The following is a 14,917-nucleotide window of genomic DNA, read 5'->3' as shown; positions in this document are numbered from 1 at the left end:
GCCCGGACGAAGCCGGGAGAGGCAAGCGCTGCGGGGTCGTGGTAGTTAAACAGTTCCCACGTCCCCCGCGATAGCGCAGGAAGAGGACATCGGGGGGTTTTAGTGGGTAAGAATCCCACATGCCCCGGTCGCGTCCCCCACGCGGCCGGAAGTCTTACGAAGATTTCCCCCCGTCAACAAAAAAAAAAAAAAAAAAGGTTAGGTTTCGCCCGGGCTGGCCGCAGCGACGGCTCTTGCCGGCGATCCGCCTTGGGATCTTGTGGCGTCGGTTCTCGCCGAGGTGTTCTCTTACGTCTCGGGTAGGAGGGCTCTCGGAGAGAACCCTTCGACAGAGGAGATCCGGGCGGTTCGCCGGCAGGGGGAGTCGCGCCTTATGCGGGAGTGGGGGGAGGACCTGGCGGGCCAGCCGTACGGTAAACGTACAACGGCTGCGCTCCGTCCGGTCCTAGAGCGTTGGATGAGGCGGAAACGCAAGCCTCTCACTTTCCGCCTGACGCAGGTTTTCACCGGGCACGGCTGCTTCGGTGACTACTTGTGTCGGGTGGCCAGGAGAGAGCCGGAAGGAGGCTGCCATGAGTGTGGCGCTGCGGTGGACTCAGCCCAGCACACCCTCGAGGTGTGCCCGAGATGGGCTGCACAGCGCCAAGACCTTGTGGCGGCACTCGGCGGAGTGGGCTTGTCGCTTTCGAGTGTCGCGGAGAAGATGCTCGAGAGTGACAGGTCCTGGATGGCGGTGTCCTCCTTCTGTGAGACGGTCATGTCCACGAAGGAGGCATCTGAGCGGGAACGGGAGGTTGCGGCTGATGCACCCTCCCTCCGCAGACGACGGACGGGGGCGCGCCGGGGGCGATATCAACGCCTCCTCCAATAGCGCCCCTGCGCCCCGGGCTGGGGTCGGGCTGGTAACCCGGCTCCTGTGAAAGCCCGGCGTCGTCGGGGCGGTCCTAATTGCCGGGGTCGCCCCCTTTCTCCAAGGGAGTAAGTCCGGTCTTTGCCAGGACCGGCCAGTCGCTGGTGTGCCCTGTCGCTGAAAGATCCGGGGTGCACCAACATAGCGGCCGATGGCTTTCGCAGTGGTTTTAGTGAGTAGGGACCTGCCCAGGTCGAGTCTCACACATCCTCTCCGGCCCCACCAAGGCCGGTGAGACGGCTCGTAAAAAGAGTTTTCGCCCGGGCTTCGGCGTCGGGACGTGACGACCCCATCGCCCACCGGCTTTTCCGGTGCAGTCAGTCACGGGGAGGGGGACCTTGACCTCGTTTTGGGGTCTCGGTCCGGGCTGGGGGAACAGCCCGTAGAATGAAAGGCTTGTGAATGTGTGATGGATGAATGCTGATGGATGGGCTTATACGGCCCCTAATCTTTGGTTCTGGTGCCCGGCCTTGGGATGCATGGCGAGCAGGCGGCTCGTCCCAAGGGCACCAGGTCTGGCCCTACCTCAAAGGGTCAAAACAAAAAATGGAAAATCGTGTTGAGAAAAATAGTCCCCGGGTGGGTCCCGGTATTATTGCCGGGGAATCCCACACTCCCGCTTCGGCGGGGGGTCGGCCCATGTATACGGGGGGTGCCACCAATACGATCGGAGGAGAAGAAGAGAGGAGAAGTAACGACCATGGCAATATGACAACGGATTCCGACTTGCAAAACGTTTCGGCTTTGGGCATTAGGCCGGGCTCGGCGCACCTTACCGTGTCGAGACCGGACCCTGTAAGCGATGTCGAAGAGACCAACGCTCGCAATCAGTTTGAGCGCGAGTTGGGCCTCGGAGCCGCGTCGCGCATTCCGCGCGTTCTGCTCACACGGCTACCAACCGGACTGGACAGAAGTGATAGAGATAGTGACGACGATCTCTCTGATCCGCATCGCCGGGCTGGACGATTCCGTAGCGACCGCCGACGTCATCCAAGAGGTCGCAAAGGAAGGAGGGTGCTCGATTGGGGACATTCGGGCGGGTAAACTGGTGGTCGGGCCACGGGGCGACGCGTCCGTATGGATGCGCGTCCCGGTCGCAGCCGCCAAGAAGGTCAGCAGCTCCGGGCGGTTGATGGTCGGCTGGGTGTCGGCGAGGGTGGTGCTGCTGGCCGCGAGGCCTAAGCGCTGCTTCCGCTGCCTTGACACCGGCCACGTGGCGGTGAAGTGCCAGCACCCGGAGGACCGTAGCCGGAGATGTTTCCGGTGCGGGACTTCGGGTCACAAGGCGGCCGAGTGAGAGGCAGCGCCAAACTGCCTCTTGTGCGAGGCTGCTGGCAAAGCAGAGAGGGCACACGTGCTGGGGGCAAGCGGCTGCGTCGCAAGGCCGTCTCTCCCCGGCACGAAAGCAACAAAGACGCGAAGGGCACCAAGGAAGGCCCGGCCTAAAAAGCCCAAGGCCAATGGCGGAGGAGGAGCGGTTCTCGCCCCGCCTGCCATGGAATTGGACGCCTAGCCCGTGGGCGGCGATCGGGGGATCGCCGCTCACATCAAGAGGGCCCGAAAAGCAAGCTCCCCAATGTCCGGGGAGCTCTCGGAGAGGCAAGCGGCGGCACGTCACCAAGCCGCCGCACTGGGCAGAGCCAAGCCCGGACGAAGCCGGGAGAGGCAAGCGCTGCGGGGTCGTGGTAGTTAAACAGTTCCCACGTCCCCCGCGATAGCGCAGAAAGAGGACATCGGGGGGTTTTAGTGGGTAAGAATCCCACATGCCCCGGTCGCGTCCCCCACGCGGCCGGAAGTCTTACGAAGATTTCCCCCCGTCAACAAAAAAAAAAAAAAAAGGTTAGGTTAGGTTGGCCTCTCCTGTGGAACTTAGGGTACGATTTCGTGCTCCGCGGCGCCCTCCCGACCGGGCTGAGCGTCGTCTGCTACGCGGACGACACGCTCGTGTTAGCCCGAGGCGATGACCTGGCAGAGGCGAAGGCGCGTGCCAAGGCGGGAGCCGCCTTGATAGTACGGCGCATCCAGATGCTCGGGCTGAGGGTGGGCCTGGAGAAGACAGAGGCCCTCCTGTTCCACGGCCCTCGAGCAGGACCTCCGACGGACGCCAGCATCAACATCTGCGGCGTCCGCGTCGAGCTCAGTCCCCGGATGAAGTATCTGGGGCTGACTCTGGACGGAAGGTGGAACTTCCGAGAGCATTTTCGCGGGTTAGTCCCGAAATTACTCGGGATGGCGAACGCACTCGGAAGACTTCTGCCGAATCTCGGTGATCCGAGCGCGACATGTCGGCGCCTGTACACCGGCGTGTTGCGTTCGATGGCGCTGTACGGAGCTCCAGTGTGGGCCGGTGCCCTCACGAGGCCGAACGTGGCTGCGCTGCACAGAGTGCAGCGCGTCATGGCTGTGAGGGTGGTACGGGGATACTGCACTGTCTCCCACGAGGCGGCTTGCGTGCTCGCTGGAACGCCTCCCTGGGACTTGGACGCCCAGGTTCTGGCGGAGGTTTACCAGCAGCGCGCTCGAGCTCGATGCCGAGGTACGAGTCCGGACCGGGATCGGGCGGCGGTGGTGGAGGGTTGGCGGCGCTCCGCGCTCGCGTTGATCTTCCGTCGATGGAGGCGGCGGCTCTCTGAACCAGTAGCCGGGTTGCGCACCGTGGAGGCGATTCGTCCGCTCCTTAAGGAGTGGGTGGACCGTCGACACGGTTCCTTGACCTTCCGGTTGGTGCAGATCCTCTCGGGGCATGGCAGCTTCGGGCGGTATCTGTGCCACATAGCCGGGAGAGAGCCGACGGCGGCGTGTCACCATTGCAGTTGCATGGATGATACGCCCGACCATACTTTGGCGGAGTGTCCAGCGTGGGCGACTGAGCGTCGTCAACTCACCACCGTGGTTGGCGCGGATCTCTCGTTGCCGGCAGTAGTTCAGGCTATGATCGGTAGCGAGAGGGCCTGGGCGGCGGTGGTCTGTTTCTGTGAGGTGGTCATCTCGCAGAAGGAGGCCGCCGAACGAGTGAGGGAGGACAATCCCTCCTCAGCGCCCATGCGCCGACGAAGGCTGGGTCGAAGGCAGCGGGCCTACGCCCGCGAAATGCCTCCCCAGTGAGCGGAGCTTCCGGGCGTCGGTGGGGAACCGGCGTCCGGGCAACATAGGCCCGGGTATTGAGCGGCGTGTTTGGCGTTCCCGACACGCTGCTCTGGAGACGGAAGGGAGGTGAGGGTGGAGCCCACCGTTATCCCTGTCCGAAGGAACAGTCCTCGAGACTCGTGCGTAGTGAGCGGAAGTATGGCGGGCCATTCCCGCTCACTAGCTTACGCACCGCGCAGAGAACGCCGGGGGGTTTTAGTGGGTGGAAATCCCACACGCCCCGGTCGCGTTTCCCCCGCGGCCGGAAGTCTTTCAGAAGATTTCCCCTCGATAACAAAAAAAAAAAAAAAGGTTAGGTTAGGTTTTTTTTTTTTTTTTTTCTACTCTGTACCTCCAACATGGGTGGTTGAAGCCTGTTTTTTCTGTGTCTTTCATACCAGTTCTCGCATTTATTAGGGCCTTTCATGCTACATACTTTATCTTTCTTTTATTTTTCCCTTTTATTACTTTTTTTGTGTACCTACTTCCTATTTTACTTATTTTACTTATACTATTTGCTTAATTTTCGGGATGGTACTCGGTTTGGCGGGATATTATATTTGTAGCGTGTTCTTTATTTCTTCCTTATTTACTTTATTTACACCATTAACTCTTGGCACGTTTCACAATGCTTATCCCTTACACTTAACATATTACTATTGTTTTTTCTTATAGTTACACAAGGTGTTTTTATTTTCTATTTCTTATTTCTATTCTATTTTACATAATCCTTAATACTATTTCTTATTTCTATTTTATTTCTACTAATATACATTCATTATTTAATTAGCAGAGCTTAAACATAACTGACATATTCTTATTTATTATACTCTTAATTATAATACTAAATATTTGTATTTGCAAAAGTATACTGACAGTATTTTTATTAGCTTTTACAGTTGGTTTTCCTATTTCTATTTTTACATTTAATTAGTATGTCAGATATGTCGAGATATCTCGCACGTGATCGTGCCTGCTGCCACTGCATCTGCCTGATCATCCTTAGCAGTATGCAATTGCCGAGCGGGCTATCTCGTCCCACCTTCTCCGGATAGGGCAGTCGCTGCTGAAAGCGTTGTGAGCTGTTTCACCCAGTTTCGCTTTCGAGTAGTTCCTGCATCCAGGTGGGGCTCCGGTAGCCCACTCTGGGCATTTCGCTCTCAGATGAGGGCCGCCACAGTGGCTGCACGCATCGGTCAGTTCTTTACCGCTCAATACCGCTTTGAGTGCCCGTAGCCGAGGCACCTCGAGCATTGGACCAGAGGGGTCTGATCTTCTGCCCTGACTCTCTGGAGGTCTATATGTACCATGCCTTGGGTTGTGATCCTACTCCAGAGAGCCGGCGAGGTGCTAACGACCACGTGCTCTGTAAGCGGATTTCTAGTTTTCTTACGGTATTTTATCTCTATTCTATTATCATCTCCTTTGAGGTCACGGAAGAGGTCCCGGTTTTGGTTCCTTAGCGCCTTTTGGATGTCTTCATCGGTGTTAATTGATAAGACTCCCCTTAGGACCAAAAGTGGGTCCCTGTTTTTTACTTCCTCTACTGTTAGTCCCGTTCCTTCCTTCTGTAGCTTTAGTTTCACTTTTTCTCTGTCTTCTGGAGTGCCGAACCCCATGACCACTTTCTGGTCTTTAGCCTTGCGGACTCGTTCGACTTTTACCCAGCCCTCTTTTGCGTTAACCGTCTTCCTTATTTTACCGAGGACATCCTCCCCGGTATCCATTTTATTGGAGGAAGTCACTACCACCGAATGGAGAACTCTTGGGGTAATACGGGGTGGAGGAGCCGCCGCAGTAGCTTCCGCGTAGCTCCGGACAGCTGCCGCCTCCTCCCTGCGGCCCTTTAGTTGTTCTTGAAGGGCCCTCAGGTTCTCCGTGTTCTCCTTCAGCAATGTAGAGTGCTCCTCTCTCTCCTTACTTGTTGGTCCTGTCTCTTCTTTATTTTTATTTGCTCTGGTGTTTGGCTTTTCAACTTACGCCTTTTTGAGGTCCTTCATGGCTTTCATGTGTTCTTTGATCAAGAGGCTGTGTTCTTCCAACCTCTTGATCAGCGCGGACTCTTGAATTGGGTTCGCCTGGGGGACCTGGGGGACCTGGGGAAGGCCGGCTTTCTCGGGAGCTCTAGCCTTCAAGTCTTCTATCTCATCTTGTGTAATGAGGTTCTCCTCTTCTGCTTCCCTCACTAATTCATAAAGCCTCTGTACGGCTTGGAGTATGCCTTCCTTTAATTCGGTCTTTAAATTCCTCGATTGGCCGATTAACTTGATCGCCGACATCCTTGCAGACTTTGCTTCCCGGCCCCTGTTGACGCTCTTCATTGCCTGCGGCGTTAGTATCTGCGGAGGTGACTCCGGTCTATTTGCTGCCGATGTCGAAGCCGTCGGCGTCTTGGGGCCTAACAGGGTCCCGCTGAGACCCGGAAGAGCTCTGCTGATCTCCCACTCATCTGTGCTCTTCGGTGGAGTACGTGGAAGCATTGTTGGAGGTGGCGTCTATTATACTAAATAACTTTGTAAAAGTTGTATATAGTCTAATCTAAAACTAACACTTAAATTTAACTACAAGCTAATATATAACAAAATCAAGTCGCCTGGTTTTCCAGAGGGTCGCAGCCCACGGGTCCTATCCACTATATAGTATTATATTAAATTAAAATTAAAATTAAAATTAAGAAGCCTGAGATCGATTAAAATTAAAATAGTTATGAAGTGAATTAAATTTAGAATATAAAGTTAGAGAGTGTAAAACGCGATTAATACGAAAGGAATGTTATAACGGTGAATTTTAAGAATTTTAATTAAAAATTTTAACTTAATATAATTCAACTTATAAATAATAATCTTAAATAAAATAAAATAAACTAAAATAAATGTCCCAATAGAGGGAACAGTAATAGGAACAATATAAACAGAACGCGACCCAGTATATTACAATTCTCAAGCTAACGAGGTCAACTTGTTCTAAAAATAGACTAAATTGCGCAATCACTAAAATGATGCTACGGCTAATAACTCCGTTGTCCTAAGTCCTAAAAATTTTTAAAAAGTATCGTTGTGATCGGGAGATCCCCGTCTATCTTCCAAGCCGTTTCCCGTGGAAATCGGAAAAACTTTTCCCTAACGGTTTTCTCAATTTTTTGACCCTTTATATTTTAAAAAGTTAAAAGAAATCTGTAAATTAAAAATAAGGGTGAGGTTAAGCCCCACGGGATCTATCTATATACCAAATTTCGAAATGATTGGATAACGGAAACTATTTTTTATTTAGGGTGAAAGTTTTCCGACGTAATTACAAAGTAAAATTGACTAATCTAAATATTAAGTAAATTAAAAATATTTTTGTACAAGAAAGAAGCTAAACACTAAAAAATGATATTACAACTATTTTGATTGGGATCCGACCCTTGGGACCTGTCAGATTTGGACAACAAAGTTATATGGTAGTTGACCTCGGAGTCACTTAAATTTAAGATTAACACTAAGGGTAGTTGCTGGCCTCGCTCGACGTTGGAGAATGTCTTAAAATAACGGGGATAAACTGTACTTTAATTTAATGTCATAAAAAGTTTATGTTACCGCTTTACTTTAAAAGTTAAAAGGGTCCAAATTTCACTTGGTTCAAAACCACCCGCACAAAAACTTCTTTGTGTCACAGTTCTTCACCAGGAAGTCGCAGGAAAGTGATCTTTGTGTCGGCAGACTCGGGAGAGAGCCCCCAATCCAACGACACTAGTGACGCCACCCGGACTCGCCTGGATTAAATACCACGTGTCACGTGGTGATTAGCTTTCACCTCATTTTCTCCGGAACCACTTGCCGGAAAAATCCAAATTTTCGCAGGGATGTACCCCTCACTAATTAACACTTTTTTACAATTTAAAAACTATGGGTCACCGCTTTAAAAACGGCGGCGCACGCACTCAAAGTTTTCTTAACCTCCAATTTTGTGGTTTCCTGGGAATAACTTTTGAAGGAGTGTGGTTAGGTTTTTTTTTTTTTTATTTTTTTTGATTTCTGCACCTCCAACATGGTCGGAGTCTGTGTTTTCTGTTTCTTTCATACTTCGATCGTTTATAAGGGCCTTCCATTCTACATACTAGATCTTTCTTTGACGCTTCCCTTTCATTACCTAAGGTGAGTACCTACTATCTATTTCTTAACTAGGTTATTTCTATTTTCTTTTCAGGGATAGTACACAGGTGGACGGGGTTCTTTATTTCAATTTTGTTTTCTTTCTTCATTACACATTATTTACATTTACTTATTTTGGGATTACATTTTCGTTACTACTATATGGTATCTTAGTTTTAATACTGGTACCCTATATTTATCAAAATATATTTGCAGTATTTTTGCTCTCTTAATTATGATTTTCTTATATTTATTTTTATCACTGGTCAATACATTAGTGAACTTGTTTTTGTTTTCCTGTTTATATTTGGATATACTAAGGGTCTGTGAAGTTATGTACGGGCTGGTGTTTGCTGCCACTGCGTTTGCCTGTACATCCTCAGCAATACGCAATTGCCGAGCGGGCTATTTCGTCCCACCTTTTCCTGATTGGGCAGTCGCTGCTGAAAGCGTTGTGGGTTGTTACGCCCAGTTTCGCTCTCAGACAGTTCCTGCACTCAGGTTGGGCTCCCGTAGCCCACTCTGGGCATTTCGCTTGTAGATGAGGGCCGCCGCAGTGGCTGCATACATCGGCTTGCTCTTTGCAGAATCGCTTTGACTGCCCGTAGCCGAGGCACCTCGAGCATTGGACCAGCGGAGTCTGGTCCTCCGCCCTGACTCTCTGGAGGTCTATATGAACTGCTCCGAGGGTTGTGACCCTACTCCAGAGAGCCGGCGAGGTGCTAACGACCACGTGCACTGTAAGCGGGTTTCTTGTTTTCTTTCGGTATTTTATTTCGATTCTGTCTTCTTCACCCTTTAGGTCCCGGAAGAGGTCCCGATTCTGGTTTCGGAGGGCCTTGGCGATATCCTCGTCTGTGTTTATCGCCAGGACTCCTCTAAGGATCAAAAGCGGATCCCTATTCCTGACCTCCTCGACTGTGAGCCCTACCCCTTCTCTCTGAAGTCTTTGTTTCACCTTCTCTCTTTCCTCCAGGGTGCCGAACCCCATGACCACTTTTTGGTCCTTGGCCTTTCTTACCCGTTCGACTTTTACCCAGCCTTCCTTAGCGTCTACTGTGCTCCTTATTTTGTTGAGGACGTCTTCTCCTGTGTCCATTACGTTGGAGGAAGTCACCACTACCGAATGGAGAGCCTTCTGGACTGTTCGGGTCGGAGGAGCGGCCGCAACAGCCCCCGCGTAGCTCCTGGCAGCCACTACCTCCTCCCGACCGCCTTTCAACTGTTCTTGAAGAGTTCTTAAGGTTTCAGTGTTCTCCTTCAGTAAAAGCGTGTGTTCCTCCAATTTTTTATCTGACGGTCCTGCTTCTATCCGTATTTCCTTGGTCGTGGGTTTGTCTTCTCCTAGCTTTTTTAGGCCCTTTATGGCCTCGATGTGCTCCTTCATCAGAAGACTGTGATCTTCGAGCCTCTTGATCAACGCTGTTTGTTGGGCTGGGTTTGCTTGGGGAGCCGAGGTGGCGTCAGTTTGGGCGACTGGGGCAGTTATCTTTGCTCTCAGCTCATCCTGCTTAATTAGGTTTTCCTCTTCTCCTTCCCTCACAAGCTCATAGAGCTTCTGTAAGGCTTGGAGGATACCCTCTTTAAGCTCAGTCTTCAGGTTCCTGGATAAGCCGATTAGCTTAGTCGCCGACATCTTTGCAGACCTAGCTTCTTGTGCCCTGTTCACGCTCTTCTCACCCGGCGATAAGTCCTTCGGAGGTGGCTCCGGTTTTCTTACCGCCGACGTCGAAGCAGCCGCTGTCTTAGGGCTAATCAGGGTCCTGCTTAGACCCGGGAGGGCCCTGCCTATCTCCCATTCGTCGATACTTTTGCGGACCGTTGATTTTGCCGGCTTTGTTGTGGGTTCGGCACTCGTACTCTTTTTCGGCGGTGTACGTGAGGTGAACATGTTGGAGGTGGTGTCAATATATAAAGTAAATTTGTAAAAGTTTTATATAAATTTAAAAACTTAAGACTAATTATAACCTAACTATAACCTAATAAATAACAATATACCAGATCACCTGGTTTGTAGGATGGGACGCAGCCCACAAATCTTAATACTAGTTTCCAAAAATTTTTGGAGTCCTAAAAATCGAGGATCCGGCCGTCGATGGCTTCTCGTTACTCGCCCTCTCCTCCTCTTTAAAAAGAGCCCAAACTCGGATGGGCTGGGTCAAAGGGATTAAAAGTTATAAAAGTGGGAATTTTTGGGAAGGGAAGGGAATTGTGTCGGGCCCAATCGTTAGAGCAGTTGATGCTCTTTCAAATGAACCCAAATACAGGGATATTAGGTCAAGGGGTATAGGAGTTAGGAAAAGGGGGGGTGAAGTACAATTTTTTGGGGGGGAAAGGAAAACTGTTGGGCCCAATCGCTAGAGCTCGTCGCGCCCTTTGCGATGAACCCAAACACGGGGGTGCTGGGATTAAGGGTTAGGGAGTTAGGGTGAGGGGGGGTGAGGTAAATTTTTTGCGGGTTAAGGGGGGGAGGGGGGAGGGTGAAGGGGGGGGGAAGGTTTCGTGGGGAGGCTATTGGTGGGGTCAAAAAAGTTTTTGTAGTTGGGAGGGTGGATGAGGGGGTTGGCTAGTAGTGAGCGTCCTACTGTTTATATTATATGTATATATATACTATTCTGAATCTACTTTGTTATTGTCAAATTAAATTTTTATATGTATAGACATTTGTCTGTCTGTCTGTTGTTGTCAATAATATGTACTCGTAATGTCAAAATTATAATAATATAGTTAATTATAAATATTTAAATAAGTATATGCTGTATTTTTATTTATTTAATTTATATAAGATTTTGGAATAATATTTAATATATATTTTAATTAATAAATATTTCTATTACAGATTAGGACGCCCACGTGGTCTTAAGCGGAGTGAGTAACCCGCGATGCCAAGTACCAGCCGCCGAACGCGACGACGGCGACAGCGGGGGAAGGGTTGGAGGACGAGTCGACTTGCCAGCAACTCCGGACTCCTACGGTAAAGGTGTGGCTCCTCTGTCAATTATTAATTTCTAAACAAGGAGAAACTTTGTTCCTCTATTTTATTTATACTAAATTTTTTTTATTATTTATTAAAGGCCTTTATCATTTATATTTTCTAATTTATAACAAATTTTTATTATTAATTTACTACAGTTTAATATTTTCGAATTTAAATTTTTTAAAAATATAATATAATTTTTGTTGTGGACAGTCACTGACGCTGCACCTTTACCCCGTACGTCACAGCGGTCCAGGCACTCTCCCACCGACTGGCTGTTTTGCTGAATATAAAAATTTTGAAGATATTGTCACTTATCTTATTATTAAAAATTTTTGTTACTATGGAAAGTATTTTATTTAATCTAATTTAAGGGATTTGTTAATTAAATGTGTTTTACTATTAATTTCTTCTGTTAAATGGATGTTTTAAGTAATTAATAAAATGTTACAAAAACAGTCGATGCGACAAGACCCTCGACTTGTTTACGAGTTTCGTCTTCAGAGTAAGTGAGCGGCGGTTTGTGTCCCGATTTTTATGAAAACCTAAATATTTCCCCTGTTTATAATTATTTTTAAACGGGGTTTTCACCTACGGGTAGCCAAGTAAATTCCCTATATATTACAAATTTTTTCGAGGGACCTCACCGCTTTACTTTTAAAGCTGTAGGCCTCCGAAGTCAAACGATGTATTCCCAAAAATGGAAAAAGTCGAATAACTCTGTCAAATTTTTAAAAATGTAAATTTTTTATTTTGTCAACTTTAATACTATGGAGTCACCGACCCTACAGTGAAAACACTATACATCTAGGTATCCTAGTTTGTCTGTAATTTTAATTCGTCACTTTTTGGTCAAAATTGGTTTTTAATTTATATTGTCGAAAATACTCTTTAGAAAATTCTGAAATTTTAGTCTAATCTAGGGAACACTACTGGCTATCAAAATAAATTTTTTAAACTATATGTCGCCGCTCTAGTTTTTGCGCCGCACGCGGTTTTGTCCAGAAAAATGATGTTTTGGTTACCTTTTTGGTTTTTCCGGCTTAAATAACAAATAACTACACAATTTAAAAATATGAAAAAAATACTAAAGCTACACTAGAGTCTCTACTATGTATTTGAAATGTTTTTAGAATTTTTCACACACTTAAAGTCACTTATTTTATTGTTTGAAGTTTATACACTTTGTTCGTCACTGAAAATTTTCTTATTTTCTTTATAACTTTTCCAGTTTTAGTCCGATTTCCAAAATTCTTTCACAAGCGTGTTCCTGACACTTCCGCGCAACTTTTGGTATATCACTTGTCAAATTTGGAGCACTTTTTACCACTTTTTAGATTTTTCTCGACTTAGAATTGTCGGAGCGGGTGCGGAGCGGTCTTGAACGACTTGGGACGCGTGCGTGCGCTTCGGAGCGTGAAACGCGACTGGGTTAGGTTTTTTTTTTTTTTTTTTATCTACACCTCCAACATGGTCGGAGTCTGTGGTTTCTGTTTCTTTCATACAAGTTCTCGCATTCGTAAGGGCCTTCCATGCTGCATACTTATCTTTCTTGCATTCGTCCCTTTCATTACTTAAGGTGAGTACCTACTTCCTACTTTTTAACTTATTTATTTTCTATGTTTCGGGATATTATACTGGGTTTACAGGGTGTTTTATTTATTTTGTGATTTATTTCTTGTTTTATTCTTATTCTATTTGTCTATTCTTTTATTACAAAACCATTTTTTACATCCATTGTCACTAGTCTCAGATACTTCTTACATATTACTTATTATTTCACTACTAACAACTGTACTTATTCCTATTTATTTATACTTTGTCTTATTTCTATTTCCTATTTCTACCAATGTAAATTAATTATTTAATTAGTAGAGCTTATATCTAGACATATTCTTATTTATATACCTTAAATCTAATACTAGGTGGCTATATTTGCTAAAATATAGTAGCAGTATTTTTACTTTCTTATATAATCTTATTGTTCTATTTATATTACTACTTATATCGAATACATTATTTTTTAACCTAATTTTATTGTACAGTTTTATTCTACTTATATCACGAGATAGCTTAATCGGAATCGTGCCCACTGCCACTGTGCGTACTATTACCACTTTAGCAATAGGCGATCGCCGAGCGAGCTATTTCGTCCCACCTTTTCCGGACAGGGCAGTCACTGCTGAAGGCGTTGTGGGCTGTATCGCCCAGTTTCGCCCTCATGCAGTTCCTGCATCCAGGTGGGACTCCAGTAGCCCACTCTTGGCATTTCGTCCTTAAGTGGGGGCAACCACAGTGGCTGCACACATCGGTTTCGTCCTTGCAAAACCGCTTTGAGTGCCCGTAGCCGAGGCACCTCGAGCATTGGACCAACGGAGTTTGATCCTCAACCCTGACTCTCTGGAGGTCTATATGAACTGCTCCGAGAACTGTGGCCCTACTCCAGAGAGCCGGCGAGGTGCTGACGACTACGTGCTCCGTCTGCGGGTTTCTCGTTCTTTTCCTATATTTTATTTCTATTCTATTTTCTTCCTCTTTCAAGTCTCGAAACAGGTCCCTATTCTGGTTCCTGAGAGCCTTCAGGATGTCATCATCCGTGTTTATAGCTAAAACGCTCCTCAGGACCAGAAGCGGGTCCCTGTTCTTGACTTCTTCTACTATCAACCCTGTCCCTTCTTTTTGCAGTTTTTTCTTCACTTTTTCCCTTTCTTCTGTAGTGCCGAAACCCATGACCACTTTCTGGTCTTTTGCCTTCCTGACTCGCTCTACTTTGACCCAGCCCTCTTTTGCGTTGACCGTGCTTCTTATTTTATTCAGGACGTCTTCTCCTGTGTCCATTACGCTGGAGGAGGTTACCACCACCGAATGGAGAGCCTTCTGGGCTGTTCGGGTCGGAGGAGCGGCCGCGACAGCCCCCGCGTAGCTCCTGGCAGCCACTACCTCCTCCCGACAGCCTTTCAACTGTTCTTGAAGAGTTCTTAAGGTTTCTGTGTTCTCCTTCAGTAAAAGCGTGTGCTCCTCCAATTTTTGATTTGACGGTCCTGCTTCTATTCGTATTTCCTTGGTAGTGGGCTTGTCTTCTCCTAGCTTTTTTAGGCCCTTTATGGCCTCAATGTGCTCCTTCATCAGAAGACTGTGATCTTCGAGCCTCTTTATCAACGCTGTTTGTTGGGCTGGGTTTGCTTGGGGAGCCGAGGTAGCGTCAGTTGGGGCAGTTAACTTTGCTCTCAGCTCATCCAGCTCATCCTGCTTAATGAGGTTATCCTCTTCTCCCTCCCTCACAAGCTCATAGAGCCTCTGTATGGCTTGGAGAATACCCTCTTTAAGTTCAGTCTTTAGGTTCCTGGATAGGCCGATAAGCTTGGTCGCCGACATCTTTGCGGACCTAGCTTCTTGTGCCCTGTTCACGCTCTTTTCCCCAGGAGTTTGCTCCTTTGGAGGTGACTCCGGCTTCTTCGGTATCGACGTCGAGGCGGCTGCTGTCTTGGGGCTGATCAGGGTCCTACTCAGACCCGGAAGGGCCCTGCCTATCTCCCATTCGTCGATGCTCTTGCGGACCGTTGACTTTACCGGCTTTGCTGTGGGTTCGGCACTCGTACTCTTTCTTGGAGGTGTGCGAGAGGTAAACATGTTGGAGGTTGCGTCGGTATATAAAATTTAAAATTGTAAAAGTTGTATAAAACTTAACTATCCTAAGCTAATATAATCTAACTACAACCTAATAAAATAATGTGCCAGATCGCCTGGTTTGTACAATGGGACGCAGCCCAA

At 47.9% G+C, this 14,917-nt stretch overlaps 1 protein-coding gene across 1 annotated transcript; it reads left to right on the top strand.

Annotated features, from left to right (window-relative positions):
• Positions 1-1,712: 1,712 nt before the first annotated feature.
• LOC133320616 (uncharacterized) lies at positions 1,713-2,207 on the top strand. The gene has a single exon (XM_061529259.1). It carries the CDS (start codon positions 1,713-1,715, stop codon positions 2,205-2,207), a length of 495 nt encoding a protein of 164 aa, XP_061385243.1.
• Positions 2,208-14,917: the final 12,710 nt, after the last annotated feature.

This window comes from Danaus plexippus, unplaced genomic scaffold (genome assembly GCF_018135715.1).
Source record: "Danaus plexippus unplaced genomic scaffold, MEX_DaPlex mxdp_39, whole genome shotgun sequence".
NCBI lineage: Eukaryota > Metazoa > Arthropoda > Insecta > Lepidoptera > Nymphalidae > Danaus > Danaus plexippus.
The sequence above is the reverse complement of the archived record's forward strand: the minus strand, read 5'-3'. Positions and strand labels throughout refer to the sequence as shown.

Bases quoted from the DNA above. Each gene is read 5' to 3' on its own strand.
- LOC133320616 (XM_061529259.1), top strand. From the start codon at position 1,713: ATGTCGAAGAGACCAACGCTCGCAATCAGTTTGAGCGCGAGTTGGGCC.